General features: G+C 38.6%; 1 protein-coding gene across 1 annotated transcript in view; it reads right to left on the bottom strand.

The window, feature by feature from the left end:
• The window catches only part of DARS1 (aspartyl-tRNA synthetase 1), a 39,241-nt gene extending 22,393 nt beyond the window's left edge, over window positions 1-16,848 (bottom strand). Inside the window, exons 1-4 of the mRNA XM_083841309.1 lie at window positions 16,692-16,848; window positions 16,003-16,060; window positions 10,571-10,663; window positions 5,495-5,597 (exon numbers count right to left, since the gene is read on the bottom strand). Coding sequence (XP_083697435.1) covers window positions 5,495-5,597; window positions 10,571-10,663; window positions 16,003-16,060; window positions 16,692-16,769 — 332 coding nt within the window. The 5' untranslated portion in view covers window positions 16,770-16,848. The remainder of the gene's footprint in view (window positions 1-5,494; window positions 5,598-10,570; window positions 10,664-16,002; window positions 16,061-16,691) is intronic.
• Between the last annotated feature and the right edge of the window lie 5,188 nt (window positions 16,849-22,036).

Here is a 22,036-nt window from a genome sequence, read left to right as displayed (position 1 = left end):
CTACACATTACAAAAAAGAAAATAATAGTTAAATGTAAATGTTTTTTATGACTCAAATCACTGATCCTATGGCTGCAAGCTGGTATTAGAGAAGTCATTACAGAGCTATGCTCAGAATATGCCCAGAATTCACAACACACAAAATTCTAACAGTTTAAAAATACAGGAAGAAACTGACTTTTACTTCATTGCAACTGTAATATCACTTTGGAAACTTGCATAACAACTCCAAAACTTTGCACTTGTGATTAAATGTGCTTTCACTTATTTTTCCCCACTCCCTCTGAACTAGAACTACAATTGAAACGTTATATTTCTTGGTCTGGAACACACTTTAAGAACTGTGACATCCCTTGGTCCCTATTTTTTTTTATATATATAATTTCATGATGCATTTGAACTCAGTTTCTACCTATGTAAATACCTGTATCCAAATATGCATATAATTGCCTGAGCAAGTACCACCAAATTTTCTACTGCATACAAACATCTTTGCATCTACAAACATTCATAATCTACTCTAAACTTTCATTTGATGATTATAAAACATACTTTTCCTCATTCAGACTGCATATCTGATCTGGTATGCAAGTAAAAGCTCATGCTTTGAGTTCTATTTGAACTGAATTCAGCAAAATCTAGTGCTGGTGAAGCCTGAAGTTCCTAATGTAGTTCATCAAATGTAAACTACAGAAACCTAAAAGATGCTGCTTTGATCCTAACAGGTAATTCCAAGGATGTTACTGAAATGGTAATTTCAGTTCAAATTAGAACAAAAAAGAAGATGCTTTAGTTAAATGCTGGTAACTACAGCAAAATCTTCAAAGTGTTCCCCACAGCACCAGCCCTAAACCATCCAGGTAATGTTTTGATAGAATTCCCATGAGTAACAAAACCAACCAAGCCAAACCAAAGTGAACAAAGAGCAGAAAAAACACCAAAGCTATCACCATTTCCATTAAAGACAACAATATTTCTATCTCTAACTAATGTTGCAAAGGACCAGAACCTAAATTGGGACGCATGAAGAAGACAGATGATACCCTTTGGTTGTTTAACCCTTAATGAAATTATTTTAGTGACAGACTCAAAGCCCAAAGCTAAAAATTTCTCTGTATATTAAACTTTCATTGTAATGTTTCTTCCAAAAAATCAAAACTAATTATTAAAATGTCCATTAGATGCCTTATGTAGCTTTTAATTATCTGTATGCCTGTTAGCCAAGACTTTCTCTTTTAACCACAGGATTGCATTATTGCAGTCTGTATGACAACACCTTTCATCAACAGCTTCATGTTGCAAGCTGAACCCCATGTGGGCCCCTCTAAGTGAATCATATTTTCTTGATCAAAAGTCTAAAAAATTAGAAGAAACTTGTTTATTTACTTTAAATGTTTTAATTAGTGAAAGCATCTATACTTCTTCAGACATTTTCTTTTTTTTTTCAAGACTCATGCAAGCAGACTGCACAATATTAACACTTTATTAAATCTTAAAATATTAAATAATTTTTATAAAACAATAATCAATGGTTGCTCATGTCAGTGTCAGAGAAAGCTGGATATAAAAAAAATACTTTAAAAAAAAAAAGAGTTCACTTTGCAGCCAAAAGCATGCACAGGTACCATCAGACTGGGATTTAAATTACCTACTCTTGGATAAACTAGACAGGTTTCTTCAGCCTCGAAGGAAGGCAGATTTACCTGACTGCATGAGTTCATCTTGCAGCTTCATCATCAACTTTTTCTAATTTGACATATATTCAGAAATAAAGACAATAAGAGGACAAAATATTCCAGAAATCATCTGAAGACTGACAAATATTATATTAATGACATTTTATTCCTCTTTTTCAAAACTCAGATTTTCTAGCATAGTAGGGAGGAGACCTGCACGAACTCCTGTTAAGTTGGTTATCTATGATCATCTCAAAGTCCTAATTACATACATTTTTCAATATTAATCCTGAACATATACAAAATCTGAACTAGCATTCACAAAGGGACAAATTCATATGGAAGAGTATCAGAGTGATTACTCCAAATAAGCCCTGGTTACTACATACCCCGTGGCAGTAACCTAGTCACCAGTTTCCCATCCCATTTTCTGTGCCATCAGCAAAAGTAACCACTGTGATTTCAATTTTCCCTGCTATTACCAATTCATGTAATCAATCAACTTAAATACACTTTTCCACATTGTATGTTTTTTCCTAAAATTTTACCCATCATATTTTTATTTTTTCTTATGTTTTATCTCTTTTCTAGATTTTCATTCTCTAGCCTACCACAGAGAGCCATGTACTTTCTGAGAGAGGGCAAACTGTTTCAGCAGCTAAATTAGGATCTGGTAACCACCTCCCCCAGCTGCTACATCATATCACCGCTATTTGTGGAATAATGCCAGTAGAGGGGTAAAGCCCAGTGCTGGTTTAAAAAAAAGAGAAAGAAAACCAAAAGTGACCACACCCAGTACGTTCCGGAAAAAAAAAAGCAGGCTGATAAATTACTAATTTCACCACTTGGCACCTTTGCTGTCTGAAAGAGACAATTGACACTGTCATTCCTTGCAGGAATGTGCAGAGGTTTTCTTTGATGAAAGACCTTAGGGGAACTCCATAGCTGCCAACCTTGACTGACACTGCATTGCCAGCTTTGTATTTTTTGAAAGATCAGCTAGAAACTTTTTACAGTTAACCTCACAGAAATCTCATTTAACACTGAGATAAACCAGCGTGAAAAGTATCTTTCCATAAACATAACTCACATTCCTATGATCGTGGAGATATTCAGTATATGAATATTACGTTACTATACGTATATTCATATTACATTCTGTGGTTTCTAGACCACAGAAGGTTATGAAAGTTTTGTTCCCATGTGCCAATATCTAAAAGAGGAACTGGTTTGTTTATTATTTATGAAAATTTGTACAGAAATTGCTCACGATTTAACCAACCTTTATCTTAACCTCTCCTTAAAATTCATGACCTGTAATTTCACAAGCTGTTTTAAAGAAAGTTTTGGACCCACTATCAAAATATGAGAAAGCAGCACATGTAAACTAACCTTTATCCACTGCCAATGAAAGAAGTTTAGTTTACACTGAAATTGAAATGTAAGGTATTTAATACTTTCTTCAATAAATGTGTATTTCCTCAGTTAATGTTTAGGAAACAAGAGGAGATGATGAAAAAGACACCAAGAAAGGCAGAGAAACAATATAGTTATTTTTAGACATCTAAGACCAGCTTCATCTGCTAATAATAATGGCATTATTCCACAGCACATGAAAACAAGCAGGAAAATGACTGAAGACAAGGCACGTACTGTCACTGTGCTTCAGGTGTCACTGACGTGGTGACCACAAGTGCACTTGGAAGTCAGGGAACAGCAGCCCTGAAGGACAAGAGGCAGCTGCAATGACGGTAGACAGAATTGTAGAACAAGATAAAACACTGGAAAAACTGAGAGCGTGGGAGGATATTAACGAAATAGGTTTGTTTTTGGGAAGGAATCTTAAGATGACTGCACTAATAGCGTTTAAAAATAAAGTAACTCTGCAAAACAAAACCCAGGATGGTTGTAGTACTGAAAGCTGTATCAGTCAAAGCACATTACAGTCAGCATATAGGCATTTCAGAAGCACAAATGAGTAAAATATGCATGTTATAAAGTCTGAAGTATCGGGATTTAGACATAAAATACTACCATAAAAGGGAACAGATTGAGAAGTCAAAACACAGTACAAACATGAATTTGGCTACTCAGGGGAAATCAGGTCTGTCACATTAACAAAAGTGGGGAGATGACAGGGAATTGGAAAGAAATTAAAGGATATGGTTCCATCTGATTTAACAGCTCACTGCTGCCGGAAGATAAAGGAGCTATGCCCTCTGCTCTTTCCAGATACCACTTCTTGGTAGCTCTGGACCTCCAGGACCTACTTTAAATCACTACCCTAACAGAAAAATAGCCTAGTATAAAAGATGAGTAAGTCTAAAAAGGGTCATGGAAGGCTTACAAGTGGCAGTCAGCTCACAGAAGAGTAAGGACCAACTTCCTTTTCACAAGCTCCTACACAGAGCTCTGCTGCTCACGAAACAAATGTAAGACACTCAGTTGTGGAGCCAAGAAACATGAAGAAAAATGGAAAAAAACAGATGTTGGAGAAAACTGGAGGATAGGAGAGTATCACTACTATAAAATTGTTTCACTGCTCTGCAGTGCAAGTTTGTTGAGAGCGCACAGGCAGACTGTTAGTGGGTTACAAGGAGAGGAAGTGGGGAACCGAGAGATTGTGCACTCAATTCTTTTCAAAGATTCTAAGTGCTGGAGAGAAAAAACTACTTCATGAAGAAACAGAACACTCTGGCTCATGAACACCTGTAAACAGCATGCTTCACACTGGCACTGCCAACTCTAAGCACCGCCAGACAACTAACACTGCTGGTTCTGTTCTCCCGTTGCCTTGAACCTCAATCAGCAGAGGCATTATCCTAACCTTCTTAACTTGGCTTCTGCAAGTCTATACTACAATGAATCCCTCCTCTCCCTGACATATTGAAGGTTGAAGGCTGTGGCACTCTTGCAGTTAATTAGTGGGGGCTCCCTTCCCAGGCACAAGAGTAGTGCCAAGAACTACACAGAAGCAACTCGAGTACCAAATGTTAAACATACTACTGCACTGAACTGATCCACATGTCTATTTGTGAGTAAGTAGTTATACATGACTAAAAAGCTCTATTATAAAAACACCTTTGTCACGCAAGCATATTTAGTAATGGACAACCTGAAAGCACAATCCTGAAGCAAGAAGCAGGGGGAAAAATGTGTTGTTTTTTTTTTGTTGTTTTGTTTTGTTTTTTTATATCATTAAGAATAAAATAAACCAATTAACTGAATTTAAATTGCTTCACGCTTTTTTTTTAATTAGCAAGTCTAAATATTACTGCAAATAAAATGAGAATATTTTTGAAAAGTAACTCAATCCCCCCAACTTTTTGGGCCAAAAATAAGGCGTGTAAATAAGATTAATTCAGGGCACAGAAAAAACTCTTAATTTCAGCTCTGTAAGATGCTTGTAATATGGAGCTTCTTCGCACCAGTTCTAGCTATGTAATGTGTTACCACACTGCAAATCTTGTAGAAGAAAAACTCTGAACACGTGCAGACACACACAAACATCACACAAAATGAAGTGCCCCACTAAGCTCAGCTTGCCAGACTTTTTGTTAGCCAGCTTGAAAGTAAATGTAGGTTGTCTATGGCGAGAGAATGCTGCTTCAGCAGTTCAGAATGAATTTCAAGCCTGTTCTCTATTTTATCTTTTGTCAGTGTAATGTATTCAATGCAATAGTGAACTGACAATTTAAATAACTACATTTTAAAACAAACGAAGCATTGATGTTAATGTGTGAAAATGGTCCCAACCCCTGGGAGTCCTGGTTCCCACCATTGTTTACTCTGACAACAGGATATAATTGCTTACTTACTTGGCAGCAAACTTTACCATCTGCTTGCTCGCATGCTGTCCCACAGCCACAAGAGCCTGGATATTAAACTGCTGCTGACGCAGGACTAAGAAACACTGCTTCCCTGAATACAAAGAAAAACAACGCAGGTGTATTAAGGACAAGTTACTCGGTATCTTTGTGAATGAGAAAAATGCTTTACTAGTTTGATATTAAGCTGAGCTCTTAAGGGGAGACGGGGAGCGGAAGTTTCCCTCTCCCCCTCCCTGTCTAAATAGCTAGATCTCACTACATTCAGCTCTGCAAGTACACCCACCAAACTTGAGATAAATCAAGTAATTTGGCTTACAGAACCTGCGAACAGACACTGTCTTAAAGTATCAATAAGCTTTCCAAGATAAGTAATATTTAGACAGAACAAACTACAGTTCATAACTTTTTGAATATCAACTGTAAGAAGAAACCATACTTGTTGCTTCGGTCACAACTGCTTCAAGTATACATCATTTTAAAATAAGTTCTTCTCTTCTAAAATGTACTTCATCACTTCTAAAATTAAAGCTGTAGAGCTCATTTGAAAAATGTACTCTGAGAGAAATGGGCTTGATTTTGCACCACAAGGGACTATACCAACAATGTTCATTCTATAATACACCACACACTCAGAATGAGCGGGAACAAAAGGAGTATTGATTCTGATAAATGACAAGAACCTAAAAGACCCAAATAAAAATTCCTGTAAGAGCAATTTATTCATGAACAGCTTAGGGAAAAAGAAGTTAATAGGACTTAATAGTAATTTACAAAGAATATAATGCACTTTGTTGACTTTTAAAATGGGAATTTCCAAGTCAACAAAACTCCTTTAATTTGTTTAAGTGACAGTTACAATCATTTCATACTTCTGTTCACATCTCTAATAAATATTCATTACTTAACTTACATTTAAGGAAACACGGTGATTTTAAATGTTTCTTTCTCAGATAGAGAGTACTGACAACAAATACTCACTGTTGTACAATGACAAAATGCATCGATACTATTTCAGTTCCAAATTCTGACTCATAACATGACAACATTTCCATTAAAATTGTGAGAATAAGAAGCTAGCTTTGTCAGACAGAGCTACTTCCCAATTACTGCTGACTTACACTAGGAAACATTCAAAACAACATATATCCAACTTGAACAGTGATACCAAAATGACAGTTGTGGTTTTCACTTGTGATTATGTAGATTACAATTTGATACATAGCTGCAGATGATTTAAATGATATTAGAAAATCATGACAGATGTAGATCATGACATACAATGTCAAATAAAATCAAACACATAAAACAACTAAAAATGCTATTAAAAATAACAATTACTTGAAATAACTTTGTCCTATGATTGTGATTTCAAAAAATGCAATAAAACTAACAGCATATTTTCAGGAAAAAAAAAAAGCCTACAACTATTTCCATATTCCAGAGGCTGCAATATCTTAGAAAGCTAATATAGTAAGGATTTACATTTTTCCTACAAGCAAACATTAAGCCATAGATTTAAATTAGAAAAGTACAGGCTTCATAAATTAAGTAGAGCCTTCAGCAACATATATGCCTATGTTTCAGCAAGTTGACTAATTAAAGTACAATTTTTCCATAGGACATTATATGCTAAGGAGTTTTTGGATAAGCTAGGTTTATCTCTCATCTTTAACATCTCAATATTTCTTACTTAGTCTTGGATTTGATACTGTATTTCCTTGAAAACAGTATTTTTCTCTGTGATCTCAGTCACAAAGAATTTAAGGAAGTATGGTGGAGATTCTGCAACACAGTATTAGGTGTTCAAACAAAAATATGCAGCTGAAGACAGCTACAATGTCACTCAACTTGTAAAAAGTTAAGGAAAAGCTAGTGAAACAAATGAGGAAACTTCCTATCATACATATCAGAAGCAAAAGTTCTGCAGTTGTACTTAACTCCAACACTGTAAGTCTGATAGATATTTGCATTACAAAAGGACCCAAATCTTGTCATGAGTAATGGTAGTTGTTTCTATGAGAAAAAAATGCTTTGTAGAATATAATCATTTCTAATCACACGGAAGATAAGTGATGAAACAAACCTCACTGATAGAAATAATTAAAACACTGGAGTTATAAAAATTGTAGAAGGAAACAACTTTTCCCTAAAGAGCCTAATGCGTGCAAGATAAAGTACCAAACAGATGAGGCATAACCAAGTCTAGTTCACGATTAGATGCCGTTCCAGATCAAGAGACAGGAAAAAAGGAAGCATTAGAGTGTGAAAAAAAATAGGATTATGGGATGCTCTCCATGTGTTTCAAAATCTTTACGTGGTATTTCAGTGAAAAGCGTAAGACCAACTTTAATTACTCACATTCAACAACAATAAACTATTTAAGCTTCTATAAAATAAACCGATATTGTATCCTATACATGAAGGCCTAAAAAGATGAAGAGTTTCAAAAGAAAATTTGGTTAAAAAGGTTTGACAGTTTATTGGTAGAAACTTTTAGTCACTGAACAAGTAAGAATACATCACACAGAATCCAATCAAAATTAAGCACAGAAAACCAAACAGGAGTAGATGTCCCTTCTTAGAAATACCAAATGACACGAGACCTTATGAAAGAAAAGGATGCAAGCAAGAACTTTGCACAAACTGTGAAAATGTGTTTGCATACAAATTAATACACTGTTAGTTACACACATCTACCAGCAAAGGAAAAAACTTTTTTTTTTTTTTTAAATAAAATTTGGTCCACTTGCACTTCGTGGTCGTTTTATTTTCAGACATACTATTTTGATGTTTTATAAAAGCTTTGCATCCGTAAAACAAAAACAAGTTCCAGCCTTCCATGCCACAGAAGTCCCAGCTGCCTGGCAGAACCCACACTGATTTCCCAACTGCTGTTCAATGATAAACGCGATCAGTAGCTTAGGCTGGCTTTAAAATAAAGCCAGAAATAACATTTCATCTATGATAAAAAACACAGGGCCTCAAGCACTTTAATTTTAGTACAACTCACAGAAATTCCCAACACCCCATTCTTTACACATCTTTCAGTTAATTTCCATTGGACTTCATGAGTGGCTCGCTGTATGAGACAGCTGGATTTTGCAGTCGTTCACATTCATTTCTTTGGTTTATTGGTCAGAACCAGACAGGGTTAAGTAAAGGCTATGTTGGTTTTTTAGGAGTCAAATCCAAGCTTCTAAGAAAAATAAAGCTATTTTTGTGCAAGATTTTCCTGTTTCCTGCAAGATTTTCCTCTCCGTAATGGTAGGAATAGCGCCACAGTGTGTGTGGGAAAGGCTAACATTACATTTTACTCAAACATTTGCTTTTGTTGTAAGATTCTTTCCTCCAAAGCTTAAGTAAACAAGCATACAGTATTCCCTAAGAGCATTCCCTGAATGTCAGAACTGTTCTGTCTTGTCAGTCTAAGAGAGGGAACAAGAAGCACAATCAATAAATTGAGAACACTCTGTGCTCATAATCAATTCATTTGCTTTTATTCTTCAGGTTGTGCTAACAGTTTTGAAAATAGACATTGTTATTTCATGAAAAACCACAGTCTCTCCTGAGGTCAAAGGTGAAGGGTGAAAAGCAACAGCTTCCTGTAAGTTAATGTTGCCATGTTACATGTTATTCTGACTGAAGTAAATGTTTCATATTAGTTATTTAGAAAAGAGAAAGTAATAAACAACAATTCCATTTTGTTTTAGAGGTCTGTATAAAGACATCTGTCTTTAATACGGTAAATTCTGTTAGTAATCTGAACTTTTCCTCTAATTACAAAATAAAAAGCCATGAGGATACTCATGTTTGTATACTAATAACAACAATTAAATTAGATCATGTCTCCTGCCTGAATAATTCCAAGTTGTAATGACTGAGGTTTTCACAGCTTTTGTGATTATTTAGTTTCTGTACCTAGCAAAGAACAACTTCCATTTTATACCATACCACAAAACCACTGAGGAAATCACACAGGTCATCCTAAACGTAAGATTCTAATATACATTAAAACATGTGATATGTATATGTTTACATTTAGCTCCTTATTTTAACTAACAGCATTACAGACACTCATTAAGGAGGACTTTCTCTTTTTTGAGGATTCCTTTTCTTTTTAAAAAAAATAAATTAATCTACTATCTGTGACAATAGTCTGTACTGGATTTTCATCCCTACTTTGCATTATTCCCAGTTCTACAACTATCGTTAAGCTTCATTTGTGAAGATAATTTCTTTATGCTCTTTCCTTTCAACTCTTGGGAAGACAATGTATTTGTATCTCACTAAAGAGCTGCCAAACATAACTGAAACCAGTACAACAGTTGTCAGCATCTGATGTCAACTGAAAAGGCCAAAGCCTGTTGAAGTTTGCGTATGGCCAACTGATCTCCAGAGAGAACTTCTGATTCTAGTGAAAAAACATGGCTGTCAGACAGCCAACTGTGACAGCCCACACTACGCAGAACCTACAAAAGGATTCTCCCTCTGCCTTAAGTCCAAACTGAAATAATCAAATACAGACAACCAAAGGCAAAAAATCTGTAATTTTAATGCATATTTTTGTTTCCTATCAAAGAAAAGGTACAGTAAAACTATTCGTACACCGAATACAGTTGATCTGACAACTGCTATATTTAAAATATTTTTTCCCATACAGCCTTAAAAATGGTTTATCTCAGTGCCCCCAAAGAGCTCCCCCAAAGCAAAATGACTGCAATTTTTTACGATTATTATTACTTACAGTTGTCCATACACTGTTTTGTAAAGTGATAAAAACAAAAATTACTTTTACAACAGTGTAATAATAATACCTGATTTTCCGCTCAGCTGAAAATGAAATGTCCTCTTCCCCTTTCAGGAGAAGAAGAGTAGAAAATAGAGAAAGCCGGTTGAAGTGAACACTGAGTAACCAAGTGGCAAAGTTTTCTTATACGCAAGACATAATTAACAGATAGTAATTGCTTTGCTTCCTTTTACCGAAAAATCATGACGCCAAAATAAGTGTCCAGTTTATACCAACAAAATGACAAAATAAAAATCAGATCCCTGGAGGCATCTCACCTTTAGCTCTGCTCGTATGAATTCTGCCACGAACCCAAACCACCTCATCAGCCTTCTCCTCTGTCAAGTCTTTTATTCGAACCAAAACTCGATCTGCATTACAGAAAATAACACATTTTAAAATTGTTTTTTGGAAGGAAAACATTTTTCATTTAAACTCCAGATACATTTTCTATCACTGCTAAAATTTACAATAAATCCAAAATACTATTTTGTGTACCTACAGCATAATAGAAGTTCGTACTGAAAACACACAAGATCTCATTTCCTTTCTCAGCGAATAACACTTGATCAAGGAGTTTTAAATTGGCTCAAGCTTAATGTTTGACTTACATTGCAGGGTCAAACTGTCCTAAAACAAAAGCAAGGCTTATTGTAGTTTGTGGATGGCACACCCAGAATGACTACACTGTTTTTATACAACTTCGCTCTGCTGCGCCACGAACCTGGACTTTCAAGCCTGGATTTCTGCTCGCTAAGGGATACCTGCCTTGCTCCACTGTACAACATGGACATTGGTATGTTGAACGTATGGCTCAGAGGAGACATGGCTGTTCTCTGTATATACATAAGCAGGGTGAATATTGCTGTAAAATAATCATTATTTTAAATAAAATGAATCTACAAACACATGTGCACTACAAATTAAAGGAACATTCAATGCAGGGTTAGGAAAGGGTAGAATTTGGATAATAAAGAAAGTTAAAAATATTTTTAAATGAATCAGGACTTCACTTTTATAGTTTGTATGCAATTAAAACTAGTGATTATACAAAAACATCTTTTTCAAGGGAGATATGTAACATAAACAAATTCACTCTCTCATCTTTCATCATAGACTTCTCCCATGTTGCAAAATAACATTAAATTCACTAAGACTCTTCAGCTAGTCTAAGACTAAGGCTTCTCTTCCCAACAGAACTTTTTCAAAGTTTGTCTAACCCAGCTTACCATCTGCCATTCTGCACTCCTTCCTTCTGTCCCTGAACATTAGTCACAGCTTGCCCTGAAATCCTATTATTCTGCACTGGACTGGTATTCTGAACTCTGCAAATATGAAAGGGGGTGGTAGTGTTTAAATGTTTTGTATGCCCTTATGCTCAGGGCAACGCATTTTTTTCTTCACAGACACACATCAAAATAAGAACAGAATGAAAGTGCACAGAGAAACGTGATACAAAATTGACTTGAATATATTCATAAGCGTGCGTGCACCTGCACTAGGGAAGGGAGACAGGGGAGTAAAGATGTTATTGCTTGCCAGCAACCCCTGTTGTTCAAACTTCATCAGTACTATAAGAAACAAGCAACCAGCACAACCTATAAGCTTTAGTACTTCTAAGAGTTTGGTATTTAAAAGAGTTTTACAGTTAAAATTACCTCAGTCAACTTAAAACTGTATTACTAGAAACCCAAAATATTTTCCAGGCACAATCATAAAGACAGAATGAGGTGTTACTCTTTTTATGGATCCTTAGTGTTTCAAGAACCATCTGCATTACATAAATATTTCTTAAAAATCTTTTTGATACATAATGGTCCATGTTTCACCAAGACCAAACGACACCTTTAATGCAAAAAAAACCCACATATATATATATATAATTACTAAAAACTATTTCAACTTCCATAGAAAGGGTAACAAAACAACATCCAAAAAGAGGCACAATTAAGTGATTTTTTCAACAGTAGACATGGCAACTTCTCCATCACTGTTTCCCTATATGTCCCAAATCTGGTCTTCTTTCCTCTTGTTTCTAAAATGCTGGTAGTTCACGGTGATGTCAATGCTTGTTAGTTCATGGTAATGTCTACGCTTGTTAGTATAAGCAATCATTTGTCTTTGCCACTCATTTTCTCTTGTCCAGCCAACATATTGTAGCTCGTGTCTTCCCTCCGTATTCTCACCTATCATTTCACATGGAATTCCTTTCAGTTCATTTCTATCTTTTCCATGATAAAAATGAAGCTTCTTGTTCTCACCTTGGCGGTTCTCCCATCATACTCTCCAGACTACTGTCTATTTTTTGGCAAATGCAAGCTATACTTACATTTTGTTTTCTTGCCTCTTCTTGCTGCACAAACACTTACAGATAATATCGCAAAAATAAAAGACATTGTAAATTGTGCTACAGTTGCAGTGAAGACAAGGAACACAGATATTAAAGATCAGACCAAACACTCCTTTCTTAGGTCTGAATTTACATGGCCAGCACCCATTGAATGTTCATGCTATGTCACATTCATTGCTATTTAAAATCATATTTAAGGAGAAACTGACTCTGTATTTTTTAATTTCATTTCCTTCATGTATAGCACAACCTCTTCTTTTCAACATAGTAAATAAGAATTATCTTTCTTGCAGAACTCTACCATTTTTTAAGCATAGGAGGAGAAAATAAACATCCAAAAAGCTATATGGGTCACACAAGTCAAAATCACTTTTACACAACGTTTCTTCTAGGTTCGTCTAACTTACATCACTGAATTTTGAAAGGGTTATAAATATTTCTGCTGTCGCTGTGAAGCGCCAACATCATTACAACGTTGGATAAAATTGTAAAAAATAAGAAAGTGGATGTTTAATAATAATAAACTAAAAGCCAAAAGGAGTTTAAGATGAAAGCAGCTTCCAGAGAGGGGAGGTGAAACCAACAGGTCTGAACAGACAAAAAGGGAAAGGCAAATGGAGTTTACTAGCAGTCATAGCCTCGAGCTGGCAGGAAGGACTGTAAAGACATGAGGTAATGGGAGGTAAGCACACCACACAGGCAGGGCAGCCAACACTAGCACAAAAAAAGACTGAGGTGGGCCAAGAATGAAGGCACAGGTGTGTGTGTGTGTGAATACAGTGGAGCAGGGCAGAGTATCTATGCATAAACTTTGTGACAAAGTGAAAGACCTTTTATTTTGCCTGGAGAAGAACAAGAATCTCTGAGTGCAGTGAAATGACAATAAGCTCTTCCTTTGGAGAGAATAATTTGCTCCAATCCATCTAAACTTTTTAGCTCCCCATGTCCAGCCAATGCCCTCAGCTCAGTGCAGCTACTATATCGAGCCTAAAACCAACCGTACTACAGGCAGCAAACCGAGCTCCGGCCCACACCTGTGCTGTTGGCTCCAGTTCCCAGACTGTACGCCGATCTGCACACACCACCCACAACTCATTATTCTGACTTTGACATGGCACGTATCCACATGGACTTCAGCAAGAAATTAAGCACAGCACAAACAGATGGAACACCCGCATTCGTGGCACCCCATGCCCCACACGGTAGCTCCTTCAAGATGGTCAATGCAACCAGAATACTTCAGGGAAACGCATATGTGCGCTACTGATGTTGAATGATGACTACACGCTCCCATGACTCCTTTGATAAGAACTTTCCCTGGCAGGAACTTCTGAATCTTTAAATTAAAAGGGCATCAATCTTAAGGAAGGCACTGGGCTGATCTTGAAATCTTTTATTACAGGCATTCTGTTTTTTATTGTTACCTTATTTGGTGTTCTGGGTAGCCACTTTCTAACGAACGGAACAGCAGGAGTGGATGTAAGTTTTATTTTATGTCCAGTGGAAAGCCTACTAAATCTTGTCCATGTATTGGCTGAGACTTTTTCAATGATTGAGGGGACAACAACCCTAACTACAGCACTCTGCCCTTTCCACATCGTTTCCCATAGCTTCTACCATTTGCCTTCTCAACTTATTTTTTCTCCAGAGCATTTCTGAGTGTTTCTTTTGAATATGAGACAGCTGGCAGGGTAGACTTCCTCCAAGACAGTAGGACTCGATCCACCATCCAAGCCTGCAGCTGGGGCTCCCACAGAGCTCTTGATAGAGGGTGTGAAACTGGCACAGGGGACAAAGCCTGCAGAAGCTCTGCTGAGCCAAACGCCATCGCAGAGAGCGCAGGGCGAGGAGCTCCAACAGCGCGATCCTTCAGCCTACAGTCAGCAGCGCAGTTTAACTAGTCAGCTGCTACCTCTGAGAAGGTGCCTTTTTCATGTCGTTACGCCCTTTGGGTTGTGACTGCACAGCTATCTACGCACACAAGTGTGGATGGCTGTGTTGCTGCCCCCTCCAGCACTTACCACACCACCCCCAGCCAACTTCTTTTCCTTTGCTAAGCTGGCTAAACAAGTTGGTATTGTTCACAATTAAACACGTTGAAATGGAGCACAAGAAGACCGCTGCAGCCAGCAGCTGGGCTGGCTAACATTGTGACAGAATTTCAACTTTAGTCCTGTTTCTTTGGCAGCTAATGCATATTTTATTCAATAATGCCTGTTGATACAGTCTCTGGTGATTTTCTCGTCCTGCTATTTTTTTTTTTGCATAATGTTCCCCTTCAGTTGTTTTCAAACTATGATTGCTTTTGTGGCCCCTCCTCTTCCCTACATTCTGCATTTCCCTTCCTAAGGGAGGTCAACCAAAACAACCATTCAGAGGAGAGAAAAAATACCTAGTCACATATGTACTTTTTTTTACATTCCACTATGAAAAAGTTACAAGAAGCCAGTCTGTTACCTTCCCTCACTCTTGTTTCATGAACTGAATAATGTGAAGATAAATATTTCTTGGGATGCTGATCTAGGACATTGTTCTCTAGCTGAAATGTCTTTCTGAATCCCAATTCTGTACCAGTATGAAGTGAGGATTTCTGAATACACAGCAGTGTGAACAACAATAAAAACCTATAAATATTAATATAGCCTACTCAGAGAGAGCTATTGCAGCAAGCCATAGCAGAACTTACTCAAAAAAGACCCCAACCACCCAACATCTCAGGACTTGGTATACTATAAATAACAATAATTGAATACAAGAAAGTCAAACCTGCAGTGACAAACAGTCAAAAACTGACAGGCTGCGCGGGGCAAGGTCCATGCAAGCGCAAAGACTGTAATTCCATAATCTCTCTGGACCCTGCTCTGATATCTAACTACTATCACGATTTTCTTTTCTTCTGTCCAATCAGATTTGCTTCTGTTCCAACTTATGTCCATGACCTCCTGTTTGATTGCCACACACCTTCAAGAGTCTGGCTTTATCTTCTCTATACCCCCCCCATAAAGTAACCTTAGATAGTGACAAGATCATCCCTCAGCTGCCTCTCCTCCAGGCTGCACAAGCCCATTTCCCTCAGCCCCTCCTCAGAGATCCTGCGCTCCTTCCCGGGCCCAGGCTGGCAGCACTCCATCGGACTGGCTCCACAAGTCAGTGTCTTCCTTGCACCAGAGAGCTCAAACCTGGACACAGCACCTCAAATGCAGCCTCACAAGCACCAAAAGTATTCAGATAAAGGGAAAGAAGAACAGCAGGATCTGAATGAAAAAGTTCGGTAAATGAGTTTTCAAACAAGTACTGAAGATATGTATTATATAACTTCCCCTCTTTGGCCTCTTTTAATTTTTTTGTTTTTAAACTGACCTGGTTTCTCTTGGGATTGTATCATTGATGACACTCCATATCTTTCCTTAGCATAATCCTAAAAAGGAGATGAGAAATATATATCAAAGAAGCACACGCAAAGTGACAAATAAAATCATTAGTTAACTGAGGTAATATAGAACAATTAGCTGTAACACTGAAGTGAAAAAATGCGTATCAGACTTTTACAGATGCACAAGTGAAATAACTGTGCCCTGTGAAAGAAAAAAATTCAACACTGAACACATGACAGGATCACTCTGCTACACAGAAGTTAGTACAAATGCCTCTCCAAAGGGCCTACTCCTGAAAATATATTTAATTCCCACTGAAGCAGACCCATTGCTAAGTATTACCTTCCAATATTCAGGTTCACTGAGAAAAACAACAGACTGTATGCCATTATGGCAGCCAAAGCAAGCCCGACTAACAAAATCTGTCAGGTAAGACAAGGAGATAGGGCCTTTTCTTTAGAAAGATGACACTTCTACACAGTTTCCCAACTAAGCCCACTCATTTTCAAACACTCATTTTCAGCGAGGCTGCCACCTCGCTGCCACCTCCCCACCCCAGGCCGGCCCCGCGCTAGGCCGGGCGCTTTCCCTTCCCCCTTTCAGGGCCCGGCAGCCCCGACAAGGCGGCCACAGCGCCTCCCGTCCCCCCCTCGCTCCCTCCCGGCGGAGACCCACGTCGGCCGCCGGCTGCTCCCCGCTCTCCGGGCGGCGATCGCGCTCCGGGCCCTGCCCGCGGCCGGCGGCGCTCGGCATCCTCCGGCCCCTCACGGTCCCTCACGACCAACTCTCGCGAGATCTTCACCACACCGTGCTACCGGCGCAACTCTCGCGAGACTTGAGCGTGGCGGTTCGGAGGGCGGGACCGCTCTCCTCAGAGCTGCGCACGGGCAGCAGGAGCGGGTAGAGTTTGTCGCCTCAGCGCCGTTCTGGGGACGCCCCATTTTTCTGCAAAACGCCCCATTTCAGCTGCTGCTGTTCCCACAGGGCTTGTCCTGCCTCACGACTCAGCCCGTTTTGACTTGGGGTGACACGTGGCTCTGAGATGTTGTGGCACGCAGCTTGGTGCCAGCACGCTGGGGCAAACCAATGCGTGATTTTGGTGTCTCATAAATAAAATTGAGTCACCAGTGCCTGCCCTGAGTTTCCTCTCTTCCTCTGAATCCTGCAGTTTATTATTAGCTAGCTAAAACCCAAAAGTAGCCCTGGTAATTTGGGGAGAATGAGCATTAGAGCAAATCCAGGTGTTTCCCTCCAGCTGGGTGCTTAAATCAATGCTGCGGTATTGAGGCCGGGCCTTGCTGCAGGTGGCAACTTTCAAATGCCCAAAATCGAAGTTGCAAGCAGCTGTTGAGTCCTGTGGCTGTAGTTTGTTTATTTTATACAGGACAAGAAGAGGGAGTTAGCTGTCCTGATTTAAATTGCAGTTTTGAGTTCTCACATTTGACTAGCTAATCCCTCTTGCGGTATCGATTAGAGTTCTTCATTTCCTGTCCTACAGTTGTTTATTTTACAGCACTTTGTTCTGCATTGGTTCAGCGTCTTTTCTGGTGGGAATCCCCTCGCAAAGTTCCCCTTCTGCCTCTGTCTCACAGAATTATGCACTTCACCACCAAAAGACCACACAGCTTTCACAAAATCCTTTCTTCTCACGTGAAACGCTGTTTCAAGCTATTAAGATCCAGTAACAGAAAGGACAAATCACGGTTTTCATACCTTCTTACCACAAGACACAAAGTTCTGATGGTAGGGTATCGAGTACTCTATTTAACAGTAATGTAACAGTAATAAAGCACGTGGATTTCTTGCAGCACGCCAGTTGTGTCTTTTCTGTTACCTGTCACCTAGATCACAAGGCTGAAGAGAACCGCTGCTGAATCTTAACTAACCTACAGATGCAAATCTGGTGCCTCACCGCTGAGCAGACATTACCATCTGCGTGACCGAGCGCTCTGTAATTCTCAGCATTTCACTGGCTTTGCTGCAAAATTCAATAAAAACAAACCAACCCTGTAACCCTTGTTTTTGTGCTGGGAGCCTTCCAGTAGAGAAGAGCATAATGAGTATTTCCTCTGTGGGCAACTAACCTGAAGGCGGTTCTGAAGGAAAAACCCCTTTTAACATAATGGGGGTGTTAACTGAAGATAAAATATGGCCGCTCAGGGGGCACTCTAGTTAATTACTCCATTGCCAAACTAACAGGAACATTTTCCAGAATACGTCCTCTCGGGCCATTTGTCTGGAATACCTTTGCCTTGCAGTGGCAGAAAGATTTTAGAACAAATTTCTACAATGCACTGAAAATAATAATAAAAAAAACAATTGAAGAATAGTTTCACTGACAACAGTTACTTCATATTTGGTTAAATCCCTCAAAATTCTGAAGTAATCTGGGTCTGCAGCAGAAATGCTTTTTGCCGCATCCATCTCACCGGACTTATTACAACTCTTCTGTTAAGAGAACAAAACACTGCGCGAGGATGCTGGAGCTCATCTGCCGCACCTTCTGTCTCGTTGCACCGCTAGTGAAAACCACTTAATTGGGGCAGTACCTGCGGCCAGCCGGTGGAAAGTGAGAGGAAAAAGCCGCTGCTGGGCCCAGGGGGAGGCGGAGGGCTGGGAGCCCGGCAGCCGCCAGCGCCGTCCCGGGGGCCTCGGCGAGGATTTCCAAATGGAGGTGACATCAGCCACAGCCAATCCTGGGGCCCCGGGGGTACAGCTGGATGGGAGCCACAGTCCACTTAGGTAACAAGACATGACATACCATGTGCTAATGCTAAATAATTTATCCCTCAGGCATACAGCGAATTGCAAAGCCAAGCTGAGGCCTGGTCAACAGTTTGTGGTTTAAATTAAAACTGCCTTTTCCGTCTTAAAGGGAGAGAGAAGCTTGTCAAGTGTTGTGATCAATGGTGAGATGCAGAAATCCTCCCCTCCCCTCCCCTCCCCTCCCCTCCCCTCTCCTCTCCCAGTTTTAAGTCACTGCAAATCCTGATATTTGATATATCCTTGAAGCTTAGGCATTAGCACCTGCAGTATCCTAAACTGAAGCTATTGGTCATATGTATATCTGTTTTAAAAAAAACTTAAAAACATTACATAGGTGTTTCCATAGCAGAGTCACTAATGCGTCTCTCTAGGAATCCAGCAACATTTGTCTCTGCGTAGGCTGAAGATCACTGTCTGTCTGTACTGGATGGTTTGAGCTAGCAGTAAACGGAGGCTGGATGTGATGTTAACCACAGCATTTCTTTGCCTGCTGGTGGCTGCTGGAACTTGTAGTGCAGTCTTTCCAGCTCAATGATCCAGCTAAGCCCAGCCTAACCTTTGACATACTTTTGTTAAAATAGAGTGCTGCTTTTACTTAAGAGCTGGGTGCCACATCATGCTAAACTGAAGCCATGAGAAGTTGAAGACAGACAGCACCTTCCACAGTCTATCCTTCTGTAGCACTTTACAAAAATGGTTGCTCAAATATTCTTTAATCTTCCAGTTTAGTATTGATCAAGAAATGGACAGTTAAATATACACTGTGCTGATGGGAAGGAGATAGGAATTGCATTTAAGTTATTTTAGCGTACGAAATTAAAAGGGCTTCTGGCTTATGGAATAAGTGAGATTATATTTACCTAGACTACATATTTGGCTAGATAAAACCTGGAGAGTTAAAAGGAGCATGTGGAAAAAAATACAAAACAAATTGGTAGTGTCTCTGAAAGGTCTTCAGGGAATTCAGCTTTATTGCCACAATAGTACACTTTCTAGTATGCAATTACTCGTTGTCATGGAAAGGGATTTTGAAGATTTCTCTTCTCCTGGATGCTGCAAAGCATACTTAATTTAAGTAAGAGGTTGCGTTTGATTTTTCCTTTCCATATTAATGTATATATTTAGGTTCTTGTGTAAACCTCATCAGTCCATTATCCCAGTTTCTCTTAGATAACCAAAAGGGAAAAAATACAGAAAAAAAGAATTAGCAGCTAAAAAATAAACATATTATTAATTTTCTAAGTTAAGTAAGTTCATAGTTCACTCTGATAGAGAAAGCTCTCCTATTTATAATTTTCATCCTTGGCAAAAATACATAATTTTTTTTTAATTGATCATTCTGTTTTTACTCAAACATTTGTACAATGAATAACAAAGGCTCTGCATCTAAATCCAAGTAGGAACAGAATTTGGCAAATCTAATTCCTTCCTGGATTTTCGCAGCTCTACTTCCTTTAGGAAGTTTTTAGTCAATGGGAAACAAAGGCTTATTGAAAGGATTAAAGTTACAACTATTCCCTTTGTTTTAGAGGTTCAATCACGGTTTTCCTCTAGTAAACAACATTTGCAATTAATAAGACTTCTAAAAAAACAGGAACTTTGGGGAAGTACGTGATTATGATAAGCAGCAGGATTTCTTTTAACAGAACTCTATACAAAGGTGTAGTCCTTTTAAGTTGGGACAATGATAAACAATTGAGTTTCTCAATGCATTTTGAAAGTGTTCCTTCTGATAAACACAAGACAACATGCTCTGCAGTCGGGGATGGGCAATATATTTAAATAGGATAAATCTTGTCAACAGTTTATTGTGTCCCAAAATGATTTTAAATAGCTGCAAACAACTCACATTTCATATCATGCATAAACCTAGTAATCGTGTCTTACACAATGAGGCATCTATGCCCATTGGATATACAGCACTGCATATATTTATGAACTATTACCCATAAATTGTTTATTGTTTCCTTTATGTGATGCTTGAAAAAGGCATTTGGATAGCCGTTATCTGTGCATGAATAAGAACACATGGAATATTTAATCTTTATAATTTATCTTTTGCTGGGTTTATGTCATGAAATATCTTATGAATATTTTTATGTTTATGTCAGCTCTATTTTTCCTCCCCGCTTTGTGTATATTCCCAAGGAGTAGTCTCCTGACAGAGGGAAACTGAGGGATATGCTGTGACTTTGTGGACAGCCCTCCCTGGAGGGCAGTGTGGAGCTGCGGGATGACTGGGAATGAGTGTGCCAGGAGACATTTCATGAACAGCTCATCTATTGTTCTGACCCAAGTGTCCAATTCTTTTTCTGGGGTGGCTTACGTCCAAAGGGTGCTGAAAACAGTAATCTGGAGAATAAAGGAACAGCAATTCTAACCGGCCCCTGAAGTGCAAGCTCATTGTTATTTCTCAAATGCCATTTCTCATTTATAAAAAGCATATTAAGCCATTGTCCTTCTGATAATATTTTTTACACTTTTATCTCACACATAGGCAGATTTCTTCTATCAGAATTTTTGAGTAAGCGTTCCGGCGCACTTGCTAACTTCTAACCCAGATTCAGCTTCTGGTGAAGTTGTAAATCTTTAGAAACAGAAGGTTTTAATGGGAATCCTGACTCGGGACTTTCACCGTCAGGAACAATGCTCTGTTATCAGCAAAAAGTGAGTCAGGCACCAACACAAAATCTGTCTTTGAGATCATCCATTAAGAGTAAATGTTCTTTGTTGCACTCTAAAATAAACAAGAAGCAGTGACGAGTCATCTAAGTGATTAAATGCGACACAGAGGACATTAAATACTGTTTTTCAGACATTTTCCTATAGCAATCATGAGCTATTTTTTAAACAAAGCGTGTTATTGGTTAAGGGTGCTGCAACAGACATTCTGCATGTATACACTGAAACAGACTGTGAAGACAGTCACATGGAAATCTGTAAGTTAGAGTACATGGACAGACTGATTCTTAGAGGAAATAAGTGTTAGCATGAGAACAACAGCTGAACTAAAATCCCATAAGCCAGGAAAAACAGCTACACAATTACACTAACAGGTGGTTGGTTTCAAAACAAATTTCAAGGTCTGACAGCTCTGTGCACCTGCTTTGGGCTGATTTCTTTTAAGGACTTAGATTTGGCATGAACCATTGATAAAAACCATAATTCTTTGTGTCTGAGAAAAGTCATAATTACCATATAGTGATGATAAACTTCTAAAGCTTGCTAAAATAGTACTTAGCCAAAAGGTAATG

This window comes from Anser anser (assembly GCF_964211835.1).
Source record: "Anser anser genome assembly, chromosome: 6".
NCBI lineage: Eukaryota > Metazoa > Chordata > Aves > Anseriformes > Anatidae > Anser > Anser anser.
Note: the sequence above shows the minus strand (reverse complement) of the source record. Positions and strands in the feature narration are given on the sequence as shown.